We start from the raw sequence: 19358 nt of genomic DNA, 5'->3' as shown, positions 1-19358 counted from the left end.
TGGATCAATAAGAGATGATCCTTACTGGACCTCTAGGAAGAACAGTTTAGAACTGATAGAGCTATCCAGTATAAATAAAGTTAGTTTAGTTTAGTTTATGTTTTTTATTTCAATTATACAACGTGCTTTCTATATACACAAGCTGTATCAAAAATTACTTACATTGGTTATTAAATTATAATACGAGCACTAAAGCAAATAAATACATTCAAATTGTTTCCTTTTTAAATAGAAAATTACCTATACATGAATATTCCCATAATAAATATTGTGATCTTAAATCAACCTAATGTTAAAAATAAGCCATTAATCGGAAATAATTAATATGGGAGAGGTGTTTTTGTGCGTCGCTGATAGCGTTGAGACTGTTTAGTCTAACTGTGGAATATTTCTACTAGTTTTAATATGAAATCATGCACTTAGAATATCAGGCCGATAAAATAACTTCTTCTATTAATGATTATGATTGTTAGAAAGATTGTCTATTTTATTATCTATATAATTGCGCGTTTTGTTGGGCGTTTTGCTGGCCGACCATTTTTTCATTGTTGTGAAATTTGAAATACATATCAATAAGATCCGCAATGTCACGACCCTGAAAACAAAAGAAACATCGTGTTTGTTGAACCAAATTTGCACCTGTAGAAACTTATATATCCTATGATTCGTATCCATGCACTAATTCAATCCTGCCCTCACTTTAGATAGGATTACGTTTAACTGTACGTACCAATTGAGTCTCTATTCTTGTCACTTTCTGTACCATCAAATTTCCGCATTTGAGATCAAGAAATTGTCGACCTCGCTCGCCAGATATCAGCAATCGCGTTGAAATAATTTCATTGTATGAGAAACCCAGTAACGTTTCCTGTCAAAGAGAAGTATTAACGTAAGTGAACTACTCTGAGTCTGAAGCTCTGATACTCTTTGACAAGCTATAATATACCTTGGTTTGAACGGCCAGAAAATGAACTCCCTCTTTATTGATGACCAAAGTACATTCCCTGCCAACTCTTGGATGTGTACAGTGCTGGAATATTAAAATAGAGACTTTAGTTATCCTCAAATAAATGTCGAATATTACACCTCTCTAATATAAACGACTCTCTAACAATATTATCCTCTCAATGTGAACACCTCTTTAATATGAATACCTTCCTAAAATGACCACCTCTCTAAACATGACCATCTCTCTAACATGAACACCTCTCTAATATGACCACCTCCCTAAAATTACCACCTCTCTAAATATGACTGTCTCTAAATATGATCGCCTCCTTGTAACTCTTACCCGTATTCGGAAGAATGTTGAACCAAAGAATCGCCATCGTCTGACGATATCTATAGAGATATTAAATAAATCAGATGTCACACAATATACCACACCCTCTGCATGCATTCCAACAACCTACCCAAATATTTCCTTTTACTTTCATCAGGAGTGAGGTGGTTGATAGTTCTGTAATGATCCTGAACAAGGACGACCCATTGCGGCGGACGCAACGTGTTCGAAATACACGTCGGAATTGAGTCTGCGATGTCTTTCCTATAATTAATCCCACAAAAATTAGAGGCACGGCCTGTAAACCTTCGACCATCGTCTATGATACGGTCTATCTAGCGTTTTTGTTTAAATATTTTTCCTAGCTAGGTAGAATAACTCTCAAGTGTGACTTACAAGTTAGGTTGTTGTCGTTTTCCTTCCAAATGATAATCCAGAGCATTCAACAAAGATGCTTCATTCTGTAGTTGAACATCAAACGTCTGACCGCCCAGAAGATCCCCAGACCTCACGCTCGGACTGATTTGGTTATAAAGAAGATCTATCAACATCTTGTTCTCAAAACGGAATCTCTTGAACCAAACCACACGCCGGAAATGCATGTGGTAGTCGATGCGTTTTCGATCCAAGCTCGAGATGACGTCCATCACGTACTCGTTAGCACGGAGAGGATCCAATGATTTCTCTAAAAAACCATTAAAACCATCAAACAAATCTTAAATCAGTTCGTTTTTCAGTGATCTTGAAGTGTCTCCATCACTTGGTCTTTGCTTACCCCTTTCCAAGAACGTAAACAGACCAAACTCGTTGCATTCATCTTCGCCAGACACGTCCATCTCTGAGCATAGATCTTTTATCACATCATACCCAGTCTAAACATACCGGGCCAAATAGGATTGTCAATAAACTACAAGCCGATAAGGCTAAACATGTAGTTCAAATGAAGCTGAATGATAGGGAACAACTGCAAAGAAGTTTTGTCTCAAGACTTTAACTTACACTGCACGTTTGGACTTTCAACACTTTAACAATTCCTCCTGGGAGGTAGATTGGAAGTCGCTTCGTACTTCTCCCTTGCTGTGAATAAAATTTACAAACAAATCAACCTTACAGCGTAAGGCTAAGGGTGGGAGGTGAATTGCTAATCGAGTGTTGGTAGCAGAAGATCCATACCACAAGTTGCTCCATCTCTGCCGGCCCGGGGTCAGTCCTTCGTCCTCCATACTTCAATGTCTTCATCAAGTTCATCTCGGCCGTCGCTGCAGCGCCTGAAACAGAATTAACAGGCTACGCAATCGGGTTCGATAATCCCATAGACAGAACACACCAATGTTAATGTAATCTTTAACCATACACAAACTCTGTCTTTAATACTTAAAAAGCTGGCCTTAACCATTGTAAAAGACGCAAGCTGGTTGGCTGACGATCTATTGTTTTCAACAATTGCAACTCACCATGAAATTCTCGTTTCGGGTCGTTGGAAATTGTCTGCAAATATCGAACTAAATATGGTCTGAGAACATCAGAACACTGAAGATACGCGGTGAGAATGATGAACAACCTCCAACCTTTAGCGCAGCTATCACTGAAACAAGGAGAAGAGGTTTTGTGAAAGGCAGTCAAGCTTTGAAAGGACGATTGGTAATGATGACTTACGGTCTGTTGCTCTTGTTGCTGGTAACTTGTTTGATGAGCTGACAGTAAACCTCGTCCTTCAATTCCGGATACTCACGACAAGCCTGAGAAATCCAGAAAATGCAGATCAGAGGGCCGGCTAATGATTGGTGTAACATGCATGGTGATTTTATTGTAAAACGTTGATCTAAGTATTCGTACGTATGATATTCATCCACAAATACTCACCAAAAGGAGATAAAATATCAGATCTGACTGAGTCTCTCCCCTTATCATGACGTAATCCCCCATGTACTTCATGATAGCTGTAAACGAAAGGTAAAACATAAACAGGACGACCCTAAGCTCAGCCTCTCTCTCAAGCACTTCACCGCCCCTGAATAGCGAAAAAGTTTACGAAAAAAACTCTTTCTTGTCGCCGCTGTTGAGATTTATCTCGTGACTCCAATCACTCTTACTTTCGTCTTCTCGTTGACGTTCTGCCAACGAACCGGAAAAACGTTTTATTCTATTTTCCGGTCGCGAAAATTTCCGCCAGCAACGGCGAAATGATCGAGTAAAAAACAAGCTTTTCGCGTTCCAAAATCCATGTGTTTTATTCTTTAGAAAACAGCAAAGTAACAATGGTTCAATTTAGAACATTCGAAGATGTAACAAAACCATTCCAAAATGTCGCAATGTTAAACGTTCCAAAAATGTAGCACGCGTGGGAAAAAAGGCAATTAGAACACTTTTCATATAAAAAGAACCTTTTTCGTGGGAAAAGAACTTTCATCGTGCAAAAAGAACGTTTTCATGCGGAAAAATATAACAGAACGTTTAGCTTGGAAAAATGGCATGAAAAAATTAAAATACTATTGAAAACTTGCTGTAATTGTTTCAACCATATTAACAGCACATACTTATGAAGGATTCCAAAGCTTTCTTGTTATGAACTGAGGAGTCGAATTTCAACAGCGATGCTTGAATTGGTGACTGTAAAAAGATTTCCAAACAATGGAAAATTTTACTGATAATGAATAGGATTGATGAAAATAAAGGAAAGATGTTAAGTGGAAGCTCACGCAAAGGAAACACAAGCACGGATAAGAAGCATACTTTCGAGAACTTAACAAGATCAGCTTGGTTTTTCCACGTCCATTCGTCTTTTCGGTTTCCTGAGGGAAATAAATATCACTTTCAGAAAACGAGGCTATAACGAGCTCTCACATTCGTGGAAGTGTACCTTTGAACGCCCTGCCAATGGAATCCATGATCTTAATAGTTCCTCTGATTGAACCATCTTTCTTCCTCTGCATCACATACCTTGATTGAAGAATAATGCACATCATTTAAAAACGTCATTTCATGCCTCGGTAAAGGCCCAAAACAGCGCAGTCACTTACATTTCATGCCCAAAACGGAAGTACTTCATTGCAAACTCTAACATAGAGTAGCGACCATCTTGCAATGACGTCGAAGAATGTTCACTGTTGACCGAGTTTGGAGTGGGAGATCTGGGAATGGACCCTTCGGATATTGATGATTTTGTTCCAGGTTTGGACATTGACGGCCGCCTCTGATGGAGGAAAGAAAGACGCGGTAAATAAGTGACGATTGATGAAATTTGATTTGATATCAAGGACTGAGTAGGTAGTAGTACTAAACCAACGCTGAATCATACCTCGCTGACATCTGTCACATATTCAGCCGGGAAATACCCTTCCCTAGAACTCAGTTCCCCATAGAGCCATCCGTCTGAAAGATTGCCCTTGGCAACCAGTTTGATGACATCACCTTGCTTGAAGCTCAGTAACGTTGATTCGTTTGTGATATAATCAAATTTAGCTTTCACGTATTTGGACTCCTAGGAAGAAAATCAATGTGAATGACATCATGCTTCTAAAACAACCCAGTATTTCACAACTCTCGTCTAACGCAAGATGATTTAACTCGTGAGGGAAAGGACACTAGCATCTGGTGGCTAAAATATTTATTTCTCCAAGTATCAATCACCTTTTCATGAACCAAAGCTAGATAGGGATCAATAAGTTTCTTCACCGCTGTTGCCTGGAAAATATATTACGAAATAAAAATGACCTTATTTTCCTTAAGAAACTCAAAACATGTACATGATACAGGAGAATTTTCACAAAATTTCTATTCATGGGAATATGCATTACTTTATCAGTGTATATGTGAATCTTCTTCACTTTCGTTTTTATCGTTAATTTGTCGCTGTTTACTCGGACTTTTAACACGTCGCCGTATCTAATGAGATAGAAGGAATAATTTATGAAGTGTTGTTTAATATAGAACAACGGATGATACAGCAGTCTTCACGACCTTAAGGATCAACTGCATGCATGTATTTCTAGTCAATAATGAATATGTGTTAAAATAGCCCATGCAGGTTTCCCGCATTTTTAACCTAATGATATCCTTGCGATATACTTACAGATATCGTTCAATGGTTTCCAATTCACTTGTGATTCTTTCTCTTTTGATAATCTGGAGTCCAGAATGAGACACGCCGAGGTATTGAAAATCAATGCTCTCGTTTTGTTTCTACAAAACAAAGGTACATTGTGTTACCAGACGACTGGTTTGCCGCATGTCGAAGCGACCTTGCAGCTTCATTCATCGCGACTATTATCAATGGCAATCCCTTTCTGTCACTCACCGAAACTTTGAAGAACCTACAGAAATAGTATGGTAGTTGTTTTGCTGCATCAATTATAATTTCCTCAATCGGGGAACTTGTGCTCGTCTTGTCTGGGAAAATGCCGTACTTTTCTAGAAACGAAGAAAGTAACAAACCATACAAAAAGGTTCCAGAAATAACAGAACGCGGTTTCGTATATCAGAAAGGTATCGCAGGCAATTTTTTATGTCAAATGAAATAAATTCATTGGCTCTCAGATAGCTCGCCAAATTATTGAGCTAGGGAGCAAAGATGGAAGACCACGTTTTAACTTACCAAGCAGTTGTTTCATTGTGTATCGATCGGTTCGCGTCATTCTGCAGCAACATGTTTTGTATGTGTCCGAGACAATCTAAGAGAAAAGGGGGACAAACTTCTTTTGTGAAGATAACCCCGCGTAATGAACTTACATGCAACTGCGCGAATACCAGGAAATTGAAAACGTGGGGTCAGGCGTACCTGTCTGAACACAAGGTGCTGCGTCAGTTCACTGCTGAGCTTTTCATTAGCCATAAATAACTGTAGAAGAAAAAAACAACTCTAATCAATTTTCATACAAAAGTTCTACCTTAGAGTCCAGCGAGAATGATTCTTAACCAAACCAAACTAGGTCTGTGAAATTAGGGCTTTCGCACTTGCCTCTTTCCGCATAAATAATTTCCATTTGACATTTTGATACGTCAAATACGGGCCTGCGCACTTGCGGTAGAGCTCAGTCCTCCCGCTTTTTTCTGTCATCACGACGGTAAACGAGGTCGTAGCTAGTTCTGTTTGACTGTGTAAATTATACAGTTTTGTGGGCGTATGAAACGAAGGTTTTCCGGTGTGTACGGCCAGAACAACCGACGCAGCTCCCCCGTCTGGCTTGGACTTCAGTATAGGGCCATCAACGTACTCCTCGTTCACCTCCGGGGGGTTCGAGGCAGCTTGAACGGTCGTGGTGTTCCTGGTTGGTTGTGTCGGGGGTAGTGGGTGACGATCCCGGAATTCTGAAGGTGGAAGCAGGCTACCTTTACTTTTGAGGAAGGAACTACTTGCTCCTGTGTGTAGCGGATGGTTTGAGAAACGGGTTGACTTGTTTGATAAATAGTTTTGGCTGTTGGAATGGTTTAGTGAAGTGGTTTGGGTAGGACGGTAATTTTGACCTGTTTGAAGATGTTCTTGAGTTTGGGTATGATTTTGTTGTTGTTGTCGTTGTATTAGTTCTTGTTGTTGTCGTTGCAGTTGTTCCTGTTGCCGGCGTTGTTGATCTAACTGTTGTTGCTGTTGCTGCTCGCGTTTCAAGGTGTTCAGTTTTTCCGAGAGTTTTGCAAGTTCCGCTTGTCTCTCTGCGAGCTTCTTCTCTTGTTCCTGCAGCTGTCGTTCAATGGCGGTGTCATCGTGGTTCGTCCCGAGCCCCTGCGTTTGTTGCTGCGGCTGCGTTTGAGGGTTGCTGACCGGAACGACAACAGGCACAGCTTGTGGAACGCCTTGCAAAGCCATACCGCCGGCCATTGGGTACTGCATTGGCAGATAGCCGTTCATGCCTAAAAGAAGAACGAACGTTCAACAGCAGTTGCTGCAAATTGGATCGATTCTTTTTAGCCATCCCCTTACCGGCTGCCATACCAGGAATGAATGGTTGATATTGCATACCAGTAGCTGGGATCATACCACCATTAGCCATACCATTGTTTAAAAGTACAAAGGTGGGACCATTCACACCAGTGGCCATTCCGCCATTAACAAAGGCCGGTTGCACGCTACTGCTTGAGGTCGGTGGTGGGCTGGAGGCCTGAGGAGAGCCCACCGTATTGGCTCGATACATCTTTCCTCCACCTTGGGAAAAGCGCAGAATAATTTCAAGTTAGTTTCTCAAGTAATTTCCGGTCCAAGTTCCAGGGGGGTGACAAATCTCCAGGGGGGTGACAAATTCTCAGGGGCATTTTAATCCTTGCTCAAAAGAAGGTAAATTTCAAGGACCGTTTTCGAATTTTGAATAAGAGGTTTTGAGGTAGATTACTTACCTTTGATAGACCGAGTTAGAACGTAGGAGTCCGTAAGGTCGTCCATATTTGATGACAAAACCGGATCAAATAGATTGTCGACAAAATCATTGAGGCCTCGTTCTGTTGTGGGTAGCTCAGGAGAGACGACCTGGTTCGGTGGTGGTTGTGTACCATTGTGGTAGATTCGAGCCGAGAACGTTTCCTCGCGTTCCTCAGGAACTGCCCATGATTTGCGGACACGTTGTGCTCTAGCTTCCAGTTCACTCGCGGCCGTCGCAGAGGCACCAGACCTCTCTGCGCGACGCATCTCAAGCTTCATCTCCTCTTGTTCCCAGGTTTTGCTCATGCGGTCAGCTCGCTTTTTAACAGCCCCTAGAGACGTATAATGTCGCAAATTACAACACGCCGTCAAAAAGACTCCATTATAGTTATTCAACCTCACCTTGAAGTTCAGACTGATAAGCCAACTTCAATCGTTGCTCTTTCGGAACTGCGCGTAACTCTGAGGCTCTTTTCACCTTCTGGTCAATGACATCTTCGGGATTCACCGGTCGTCCGTCGACTGTCGTAGTTTCACGATTCTCTCGCATCGTGGTCGCCTTTCTTCGGATTTCGTCTAGCGAGTAAGCGTTCACAGGGGCCGGTCTCTGTGCTCCCTTTTTGTTCTGATCCTGTTTCACTTTCTTTATTTTGTTCGCCATGGGGTCTTGAATAGGAGGTGGGGGAGGTGGTGGGGGAGGAGGGGGGATATATAGGGATGTACCTAAACCACAAAAATATTGAGAATCCAAACTATGGAACTATGATTGTAACTATGGTCACGTACCTGGGGGTACACTTGTCTCCGAGGGCGAGGGGAAAGGGGGAGGGCTGGGGGGTTTCGGAATAAAAGGTTTGCTATCAACTGTTGTATTAGTATATCTTGAACTATCAACTGTTGTACTGGTATATCTTGAACTATCAACATTTGTTCTCGTGGCTTGAACAGGGGCGGGTGGTGGCGGAGGAGGAGGGGCTTGGGGAGGTGGGGGTATGTGTACAATTCGCGGTGAAGAGGAGGGTGGAACGGGGATGACTTGAGTGTATCTTTTGTCGGTACGAGGAGCACCATCCGGGAGATCGATACTGTAGTCCCCATTGAGGAAAATTTTTGAAATGTCTTCGAATGTTTCCTTTCTTTCTCGTTGTTTATGAAGACTGAAAATGAACGAGTTACAGTGTTGGTGGACCTCTTGAAAGAATAGTTCGTGTCTAACTAACGCTTGGTAACATTAGACTAATAAGATGTGATCCTTACTGGACCTTTGGGAAGGAAAGCTAGACTCACTCTTCAAGTAGTTTTATTTTATTCGGACCAACATTGTAGGACATATCCACCGAGATGACGGAGGGTGAGCAAGACACTGGGAACGAGGGCGGGTATTCGAGCTCAGCAATCAAATCCATGACGTAATCCGATCCAGCCAGTGAATAATGACAGTAATCATTAATAATATCGATGCTCCAACCGCCCTGGTATTCCACAACACCCCTGAAATGGATTGAATAACGTTCATAGTTTAGCCCGAATTACAACGCTGACCTCCTGTAATCCTAGTAACCTCCGGTAACCCTTAGTATCCTTCTCTTGTTCCCAGATAATCCCAAACATCCAGACTTACTTCTCCTTTAGGATCTTGGCAGCGACCTGATCACCAGTACTGGTCGAGTTCACTTCGATTGAAACCTTCTCACCTTGAAAGAAAATGAGCAATGAAGAAGGAGATTCAGGCGAAGCCTCATTAAGGATAAAATGACTGCTATTTGCTATATAAATCAAGTTCTTTTGGTTGACATTAGTCGTGAAATTAGCGGTCAGGTACACTCAAACCTACCGTCAGAAGAGTTCACTTCAAGAGCCATATTCGCCTTCTGCTTGACAGCGGCCCACTCGAGCAGGCATGGCGGATGACAGCGAGTAACGAAATGTCTCTGTTTATCCCAAGACAACAACTTGTGTTGACAAAGATTCTTGAAGCCATCGTACGCATTGTCTGAACAATGTCTGGAAGAAGGCGATGAAATATTGTGTTAGACGAGACAGACAGAATAGTGCAAGAACATAACCCAAACTCTTCTTACTTTAATAAATATTTCTCCATGGTTTCACTGGGTCTAAAGCAGGACATGCACAAAGCAAGGAGTATCCAACCACGATCCACGCTTGCTTCAACGCCGTTACCCCAGGTTTGGTTCACGAGCTGAGTGAAGATTTCATCGCGTAAACTTGGACTTCTGATGCCCTGAAATTATCAAATTTATCAAAATATGAGTTACAAGAAACTTGTATCTGTAGACTTTAAATAGCATTGGCTATTCCCAAAGTGCTGCTGCTCATGAGATATTAACAAAAATGGTTCCTCTGTTGCAAACCTTTTGTATGATGTAGTTACCAATAGCGAACTCTCGAGCTTCTAGAATTGACCAGTCGCTCATGAAACGTAGAACCTGATGGGAAAAGGCAATGTGGATCAGATCAGATTAAAGAGGATCTAATCAAAGAAGACAAAGGTATAGACCAGATTGGATCAAAGAAGAATGACGTGGATTGATCCGATCAGAGAAGATCAAAGTGGATCAGATCAGAAGATATCAGTGTGGATCAGATCAGAGTGGATCAGAACAGAGTGGATTAGATCAGAGTGGATCAGATCAGAGTGGATTAGATCAGAGTGGATCAAATCAGAGTGGATCAGATCAGAGTGGAACAGATCAGAGTGAATCAGATCAGAGTGGAACAGATCACAAGGATTGGGATCAGAGTGGATTAGATCAGAGTGGATCAGATCAAAGAAGATAAAGTGGATAAGATTAGATTCATAAACCACATACCAGTTTAAATATGGTCACGGCCTGTGCCGTGTCTTCAACTTTCAGTTTTAAAAACGAATTACGAATCGGGACCTTGGTAAACTTCCATTCTTTCTGATCCTAGGATATGAAAAGCCACGATTTAAGATTATTGATGAGAATAACTCAAGTCTAATGCGAGCGTTTGTCAGCAGCAGGGGGGGTGTCACTCACCTGAAAGTAGAGATGTGCAAACTTCGAAAACTTAAACGCGTCAACGTCATGAGGAAGTTGTGAAGATCGATAGTTATGCTTTATAACATCACTTGGGGCGGGAACTACAGATTTCTGCATTGCCGTGAAATCCCAGGCTAAAGAATCAAATTCATTGCATGAGTTTATTTCAAATACTGAATCCCATTTCTTCGAGTTTTTTCTCAACATCAGCACGAGCAGGTATCATCCAGGTATCATTTAGCATCCTCGAGGAAAGTGCTTGCATGGTAAACAGAATCAAAAGCTCTATCAGACGTGATGCTCTAAGAATCTCGCTAACCTCGTCCTGGGTAGACATTTATTACCTGGTAACTTTGTAATGACCAATGCCAAATCAGTTGTGATTTCAAGCTGGGTGACATCAACATTACCACCTTGTTCTCTTTCCTGTCCAACAGAGAAAATAGTTTGAAAAATCACGAAATAATTGTTGAAACTATCAACCTGACAAGAACGTGGTTTTATTGACATACGAAATTCAACCTGAGACGATGCAAAGTTGAGAACTACCTTTTTTTCTTGGACTGCGTTTTCTTCTGCCGTTCTGATCGCTTTTTCCTTGCGAAATTCTTCCCGCAACTACAAAAACACCAAAGCTCTTTCACGCTATATTCTGACACAAATATTCTCCTAGTATTCTTACAACTATTTGGACTTCAATCAGTGCACTAGCCTCCCTAAAAGCTGCTCGTATTTCACATAAAGAAAGGTACTTCACCTTTGCATATTCCTTCTCCTGTAACCTTGCTTTGAATCGAGCCTGGGCCTTGATGAATCCTTCCCTCATCTTCTTGTACTTGCGTCTTGTTTAAAGAAAAGACATGAATATTTATGAAGCGTTGTTAAGTATGAAGGTAAGTCTAGGTTTTTCCAGTCAGTATTACCAAGACTAACGCCTGTATTCAAAAAGCTCACTCACACTCAAACTCATTGAGTGGGAAATCTTAATCTTCTCATAACGTTTCAATGGCGGTATTTCCAGACGAATAGGGGCTTGATTTTCAGTGATTTACTTTATATCTTTCTATCTATTCAGAAAAAACTTTCTCATTGATCAGCATTAACAAAATATTTATGTCATACTCAATGAGTGTGAGTGTGAGTGAGCTTTTTGAATACAGGCGTAAGTATTATCTCACCTCTGACCCCAGCCACGAACTTGACTTTGAATGAGAACAGCAGATTTCCTCATTTGGATAAATTTTCTGCGATAGAGCATACGACGAACCTGTGACACGAAAATATTGGTTACAGCATCACTGGTTCTGAAGTCCTGGATAGCCCGCATAATAATAGCAGAATAGAAACCGAGGATAGACATCTTAGATCACCAACTCAGACAAACAGATTGCACTTACGTGTTTCTGAAGGGTGATGGTGGCTTGGTTGATTTTACGATAGCGCACTTCTTCCAGCTTATGAGACATACCTTCACTGAGAAATGCCTTGGATTGAATGAAAATTGGATGAAATGAATGAAAGAAGAACACTTCTGGGCGAAAGATCCATAAAGCAACGATATGGGACAAGGGGTGATATTGTTATGTAAAGGTTAAGGTAAGAGTTAAAATCAAGTCGAAATCTGTTCTCTTACTTTAGTGTAACCAAGTTGAAAAGCGTTGACGGTTTGTGATCCAGCAACTGTTCGCAGTATCTGAAGACACTGATCTTTCATCTGACTTTCATGTCTGACCCTCCCTGAGGATAAGCAACGATACCTGGAACAGAGAGGGGTATGTAGGTACAGTGTCTGTGGACATAGTATCATAAAATATTAAGGGGTGATGGTGTGGTATAGTCAGTGGATGAAGGGGGGGGGGTGTATGGGTGGGGAGGCTTATGAAGGGGGGGGTGATGGGTGGGAAGGCTTATGACCAAAATCAGAAAGGTCTTAAGGGGCATGATATTGAGAGATGTAACAAAATGTCTACATTTAGATTACCCCACCTTCTTAAGAAATCCGGGTAGAGATATCTGATCGGATACCCAAGCTTTCTGATTCGTACAGTTTCGAGGACACCGCTGTAGCGTAATTGTTCGAGGACCAGCGGCGTTTGTAGCAACATCGGTGACTAAAAGAATAAAGCATAAACTATAACATCGATGAATTTTAAGACAGGGTGAATCTTCACTAAACTCGTGGTCTAAAAGCGTTCACAAAACAAACCTTTTCATTGTTTGGTTTGAGACATCGGATGAAGAATGGATTACACCTAAAATTTTAAGAAACAAATATTTGAGTATATATACACTTCTTCACAGGTTCCAAGGAGCAATCTACTGATCATTATCATCACCAATATAATGAACGTCAATAACTCCAACTCAACATCATCATAATCTGATCAATATCATCATCAATATCATCATCAATATCATCATCAATATCATCATCAATATCATCATCAATATCATCATCAATATCATCATCAATATCATCATCAATATCATCATAATCATAACTGATCTTACTCTCTCATCTTCTGCAGTAGAGTGACAAGCGATTCATGAAATTTCGCTGCGACAGTTGACTTCTGTGGAGAGCTGGGATTGAGAAGATGCCCTCGGCTCAATGTTTGATTCTGAGGTAAGGTAAGGTCGCTCACGGTGGCTGTTCCTGTGTAGGACTGCAGCTCAGGAAACAGCTTAAACACGAACTGAAAAAAAGGAGCATACGTCAAAAAACCCAACTGGTAAGCACGATGAAAAAACAGCTTGGCAGCAAGCATGTCAACAAATGGTTTGAATGATGTCGTACAGAACAGCGCAATAAGAAGTTCTTTCACCAATTTTGAACAAATCTATCAGGTTATATGATAGCAAACATACCGGTTCTCTGCAGGAAGCGATGAGATCAACAAGATCCTTTCGAAGACCATCTCGATTTTTGTCCAGAAATCTCTCAACCTGAGAAATTAGAAACGTGAAAGATCACAGGAAACACTACTGACACACGATGTACAGTGTACAGGATAAAATTCGCAGCAGATGAAAATATTTTAAGCGCTTTCTTTCTGCATTTCATACTTACACTATACCAAACTGTCCCAGCGTAATGGCTTATTCCAAACTGCAGCTTGTGTGTTTTTGGTTTTTCAAAACATTTATGACTTTTATACCGATGATAGCATTTGTCCAAGAAAGTGATGTCTGTTGACTGGAAGTGGATTAATAAAACAACACTTTTTTAAATGATCGCATTAAAAAATAACTGGAAAAGAGTTTTTCCTTCGAATATTCACAGATTCAAAAATATCATCACACAATTCCGTAGGGGCATGATCACCTTAGGAAAAGTAGTTTCGTCCGATAGAAGATGTAAAATACCAAAGTTTGCTCCACCAATCAACTCCAGGCACGCCGTGTTGTCAGAATATCGGATCCATTTCCATTGCAGGCCTTCTTTCTGGTACTCTTCCTAATTTTGAAATAAAAAGGAAAAGGTGATGGCATTGTTGAGCCGTAGCAACGCCCGTACACGCCACCATCCTTAGCAACGTCCCACGTGAAGAGAGTTACCTGTTCGAGAGTGAAGATGGATTGATTGAAAAAGAATTGAAGACTTTCGTTCGCGTAGTTGATGCAGAGCTGTTCGAAGCTATTTCTTTGAAAGTCCTGAAATTTGAGAACGAAGAACAAAGTAAGTTATCTCCTTTTGATGATCGCCTGATGAATACATTCAAATGTCAGAAGAATACGTTATTCAGGAATGAATTGTTTACGTATAACGTGCCTCAAATCCGAAGATGTCCAGAATTGCCAGCGACATATTTTTATCGGCCTTGCTGATGACACCATTGGCTTTCTTTACGAGCCAGCTAAACAGTCTTGAATACAATGCTTTGCTGAGAGCATCTCTAAACACGAAAACACAGCAAGATATCATCTCATTTATCAAGGAAGAATCCTTGCCAAGCGCAACGCTATGAGTTCATGCATCTCCCAAACCTTGATTTGTAAGCTTGTTCTTGGGATCTTGGAGTCATAAACTGTTCGCCTCTCGCCTCCTAAAACGATAGAATAACCCAAGGTTAAAATATCTATCATTTCAATACGATAAAAACTGTTTGGTAGAAACTATATATCTATCTATAAACTTATCAATGATTCCTGTGTTTGAATATACATTTATACTGTGAACATTTAGGCTGCGATGACAGGGTTTTCTTACCGTAACTTTGTGTGTTAAACCACGTAAAAGGTTGTTCACTTTCAGTCCTAATAATTCTGATGCCATTTTTGTTTCTTCATCCCCCTGGATATACGCTGCATCCTGACCATCAATCTTTGGCGAGAAAGAGATAAACTTTAAAAAATGCACTGAGTTGGTCCAGCTGGGAATGCGGCCAGATCCCACGCACTTTGCTGTTTCTGCTTGAAGTGCACATTTTGACTATTTCAGTAATTTACAATCGTATGTAGAAATCAACTTTGAAACAGACTGTACCAGCGTTAGAAAATGTTACAGAGTAAATCAATGCAGTACAACCAACCTGTCTGATACCAAACAACACGTTTCCAAGGTGAAGAATTGTTGAAAGAATGGCAAAGATGCCGTCCTGATCATCTTTCTGCAAAGACAAACACAGAGCTTATACATACGCAGCTAATTAAAATGCTTTGTTATCTTTTGTTTTTAACCGTCGAGTTCGGTGCAAGGTTTGACCTGTACGACGGCGTAAATAAACTTCGTAATCATCACAGACCTTGATTCGTAGGACTTCCATTGCTGCAACCAGGTGACAGAAATCTTGCACGTCGTTCTTTCCTTGAATTACACAGCTCTTTCCCTAAAAGAAAGCATCGCTAACAGTCTATCTCTATAGCTCATGTACACGTGATGAATGTTCGTTTACCCTTACAATAATCTTTTTATTCGGCCTCAATTTTCAGTACCTGATTAAGATATGCATAGTCTTCGGCTCTTTTTAACGAATATTTGTTTTTCTCCTCTTGGGGCAGTCCAGCAAGCATTTCATAAAATATATGATAGTTTCTTTCACCGTAGGCCTGAAGGTTGAAAAGATTTAAATGTTTACACCTTTGAAGTTTAAGGTTAGTAGTAGTAAAATACGGTGTGCATGCAGGCAAAATCAATGCATCTTCCACAGAAATCCAGCATTTACCTGACCAACAATCCGCGAACGCTCCAAGAGATATTCCGAGATCTGAGCACCACAAATTGACCCCACCCTACACGTTAAGCAAAAGATCTTTCTCATAATGACGTCAAACACGGACGAAGTCTGACTGACGCAGGAAGTTTGATTTTGAGTTCACAAAGAAAACGTCCAAAATCTAATCGTACTTGTCGAAATGTAGTTCAAGATATTTCCCGAAGCGACTGGAGTTGTCGTTCTTTACGGTTTTTGCGTTTCCAAATGATTCTAGGAGTGGTGTGGCTTCGATGATCTAGAAAATTAGGCTATTTATAAGAAAATGCCCCGTGTTTTTTTTCTTAGATTATCCTTAAAACAAGACCCTACCAACAGACAATTTTGACAGACTTGAGATATGAGTAAACATAAGATGTTGTTTTTCTGAGATAATCTTTGCTTACTTGTTCTGTTATAAGACTGCCTTTCGCTTCATTCACTGCAGCCAAATATTGAACTAATAGCTTTGATGATTCTGTTTTACCTGCACCACTTTCTCCACTGAAATTACAGAGAGCATGGTTGATGCAATTGTACATACACTGTAGAACAGTTGCTGGCATTTACAATTTAAAACTCTTTAATGAACTTTGGTTTTTACCTAATAACAACCACTTGATTAATCTTGTCTTTTAACATTTGGTAATATCCTGCATTACCAATGGCAAATATATGTCTGAAAATATAGAAAGAATAAGTTGAGATTGAGATTATGATTTATAACATGACAACACCTGATAGTGCAACTGTCTGTTGCTGCAGTGTCATTACCTACATGTGGGTAGACACCACTAAACTTACGGTGGTAATTCTCCAATAGGCTTTCCTTCGTACTCCTTGACTTTGTCGAGACCATAAATATCAAACATCTTGTAAGGATTGACTGACATCAATATCTGACCAATGTAAGTCTAGAGAATTATGAACATAAAGCTTCCACATTAAATGATAGATATAAGAGGCAGTCAGAAGTGAATTTGATGCAAGGATTGATGTATTAGTGTGAAGGTGCATCCTGCTTGTATATAGGCCAGTTGGTGGTTTAAATTAAGGATGGGTGGAAATCTATGTGAGTATAACCATGCAGTTCCCAGAAAGCAATGCAGTAGATAACCTGAATCCTATACTTACATATATTAAACCATTTCTGTATCTTTTCTTTATGTTAAATAAGATAGAGCCTTCATGTAGGTCACTGCATGAAGAAGAAAGGGTAGAATTTGGTCACAAAATTAATAAATCCCCCTGAGAATTAAACAGCTGGCTATTAATGGTTTCTTGTAAAACAAATTATATGGTATAAAACGTACTCCATTTTTATCATATCTTCATAACCATTCGGTCCACTGCTGATCAATGGTTTAACAAGATGAGAGTGAACTGTGTATACCTAGAAAGAAGCATGCATTTAGTTTACAATCCTCTATATTTTTTTCACAAAAAATGTTCATCAATATACCTCTCTGTTGTCATCCAGGCGGACCTTGACATGAGATCCAAGCACGGACACAACGGTGCCTGGCAACAGGTAGCCCATGTTGACATCCACCCATACTGCCGAACCCTGCAAAGGATTCAAATTAAATCACTGGCGATAAAAACGATGATACTGTGGCATTTAACATGGGTTATCTAATCGCAGCAGCTCCTAAATGCCTTGGAACCATTCTTGTGTAACACCAAAGAATGGTCACAAAAACAATGATGATTTTACTAATGAAGCTGTGCTTTTATCATCATGTTTCTCCTTGTTTCTAAGTTTAGTTGTCCAAGAGACTACCTCTGTAGCTTTGACTTTGATTTCTGTATTTATATAACTGTTTTGGCTAATGGCACATAATTATGGAAATTTTCTAGTAGATTCACCAGATTGTCACTCTCAAACCAGATCAAAACTAGTCTTTAAATATTAGGTATTAGGCCCGTATAACAACAATATAAAGTATTTGCCCGACGGATGTAGTATTGATCTATCTACAAGGGCTTTCGTATCTCCTGTCAAACATATTTTCGTGAGTTTCATTTTTGGAATGTTAGGGAAACGACATTCCAAGATACAATAACAAAGGCAGTGTTTCTTTAGTAAGTTCCGTCTACTCAAATAATTCAAACACAACACTTTTATTCCTAAAACACTTTTACTCGTAAGCAACAAAGAGCATGTGTGACGAAGCTAAAATACTTCAACAACTTCAGTATCAAGTACAAGCACTTGCTAGCAGGAAATTGCGGCCAAATATTGCATGAATATTGTTGTAATCAATGATGCGTACAACGTACCAACAAATTTCAATATTATACCGCCAATATATTAGACGTTTGACAAATAATTAAACTAATAAACCATTTGTCTTTCAATAACCACGCAAAGCCAAAAAAATACTGCTTGATTTCATCGTTCTTTGCGATTTTGGGTATAAAATATACGCTTGCAAAATACTAACATAGAAGTTATGTAAGCTTTTGCTGTGTAGAACAACCTACTTCGCGTCAACTTGCTGACAAAGGTTCACAAAATCGTGCTGTGCTAGAACTTAGAAGTCAGAAGCTGGGAGGACGGTCATTTTAATACAGCTTCCCGCAAAGAGGAATTTCGATTATTTTGATATTTCTGCTGAGAATTGCCGTAAATCTTTTCTTTCCCAAAGGCTTGTTTTGATGTGCATATGTAACTATGATCCAGCAGTGCTTGAGATTTGCCTCGTAAAATACAAGTCTATTTTCGTTTCATGCATGGAAGCGAAAATGCTTTCTCGTCTTTCTCAAATATCAAATATTAACAAGAATTTAATCCGACCTGCAAAAAACTTTGATATATTTTATTTCAAAATTCCAATCGTAAATACATGTAATTGCAACATCTTTTGTGACATTCGTGTAGTGGACTTTAAATTTAAAAACAAATGCTTAATATCAAAAAATTTAAAGCCACTTTCAAAATAATTTTGTGATTTCTTCTTTAAATTCTGTACGTAGTCAAGCATGAAAGACGTTGGATGTGAAAAGGCAGAACAATCCAGACAGAAAATAGCTGAGACAACTTGCATAATACAAACCCCATATTGAGAACGATTCTCTGTGAAAATATCATATCAAAAGCGATATCGTTCGTCAATATTTTACTACGGGAAGTTTTGAACTAAAATAATAAACCGAAACTCTGTTAATTATTAAACTACGTTTTTCAGATTCCGAAGGATATCGATATTAACTCGACGGTTTAAAATTAAAACCGCGAAGTTGGCTTTTGACAGCGTGAATTCGATGGAAATGTTGTACAATTTACAGCTAGGAATAACATTATTTGAGAAAGAATACTTTACTTACTATGTCGACTACGTCCATAATTTTATTTGCCTTTCACAAGAACACCATTCTTTCCGTTATCCCAGTTCAAAGGAAGCATAATCCTTCATTTTATATGCTTGTTGACAGAAGGCTTCAAGTAAAACGAAGCGATTCCTTCTTAAATGCCGCCTGTGGCTAAACAATTCACTTTATTTTTAGAC

The 19358-nt window shown here is 39.8% G+C and overlaps 1 protein-coding gene across 2 annotated transcripts; it reads right to left on the bottom strand.

Moving 5' to 3' along the window:
• Window positions 1-118: 118 nt before the first annotated feature.
• On the bottom strand, window positions 119-19358 carry LOC114536017 (unconventional myosin-XV-like). Of its 2 annotated transcripts, none has more exons than XM_028557362.1 (63): window positions 19177-19358; window positions 17309-17413; window positions 17160-17239; window positions 16981-17044; window positions 16651-16760; window positions 16451-16525; window positions 16254-16350; window positions 16002-16105; window positions 15820-15886; window positions 15590-15703; window positions 15400-15483; window positions 15187-15264; window positions 14865-14978; window positions 14642-14700; window positions 14427-14550; window positions 14213-14308; window positions 13980-14111; window positions 13725-13850; window positions 13523-13600; window positions 13166-13350; window positions 12861-12906; window positions 12641-12765; window positions 12288-12411; window positions 12052-12138; window positions 11833-11921; window positions 11412-11496; window positions 11204-11272; window positions 10999-11080; window positions 10652-10788; window positions 10460-10558; window positions 10001-10075; window positions 9710-9870; window positions 9463-9632; window positions 9250-9322; window positions 8916-9119; window positions 8415-8785; window positions 8031-8351; window positions 7607-7960; window positions 7197-7418; window positions 6240-7126; window positions 6060-6119; window positions 5877-5952; window positions 5580-5692; window positions 5355-5464; window positions 5080-5167; window positions 4913-4966; window positions 4581-4763; window positions 4303-4475; window positions 4143-4222; window positions 4016-4074; window positions 3820-3892; window positions 3146-3222; window positions 2939-3021; window positions 2737-2867; window positions 2456-2550; window positions 2282-2359; window positions 2058-2154; window positions 1679-1967; window positions 1413-1546; window positions 1292-1341; window positions 947-1030; window positions 731-868; window positions 119-595 (listed from the first exon to the last, which is right to left on the bottom strand). In XM_028557362.1, exons 1-63 carry the CDS (start codon window positions 19192-19194, stop codon window positions 491-493), a joined length of 8121 nt encoding a protein of 2706 aa, XP_028413163.1. In that variant the 5' UTR covers window positions 19195-19358; the 3' UTR covers window positions 119-490. The 2 variants fall into 2 exon arrangements, with proteins under 2 accessions (XP_028413163.1, XP_028413164.1); XM_028557363.1 differs by lacking the exon at window positions 19177-19358 and adding an exon at window positions 18334-18581.

Source organism: Dendronephthya gigantea, unplaced genomic scaffold (assembly GCF_004324835.1).
Source record: "Dendronephthya gigantea isolate DGI-Jeju-01 unplaced genomic scaffold, DenGig_1.0 000129F, whole genome shotgun sequence".
Lineage (NCBI taxonomy): Eukaryota > Metazoa > Cnidaria > Anthozoa > Malacalcyonacea > Nephtheidae > Dendronephthya > Dendronephthya gigantea.
The sequence above is the reverse complement of the archived record's forward strand: the minus strand, read 5'-3'. Positions and strand labels throughout refer to the sequence as shown.

Coding starts and splice junctions, on each gene's coding strand:
- LOC114536017 (XM_028557362.1), bottom strand. Junction 14,551..14,641: donor GAACAAGCTTACAAATCAAG/GTTTGGGAGATG, acceptor TTTCGTGTTTAG/AGATGCTCTCAGCAAAGCAT. Junction 14,309..14,426: donor TGGACATCTTCGGATTTGAG/GCACGTTATACG, acceptor CTCAAATTTCAG/GACTTTCAAAGAAATAGCTT.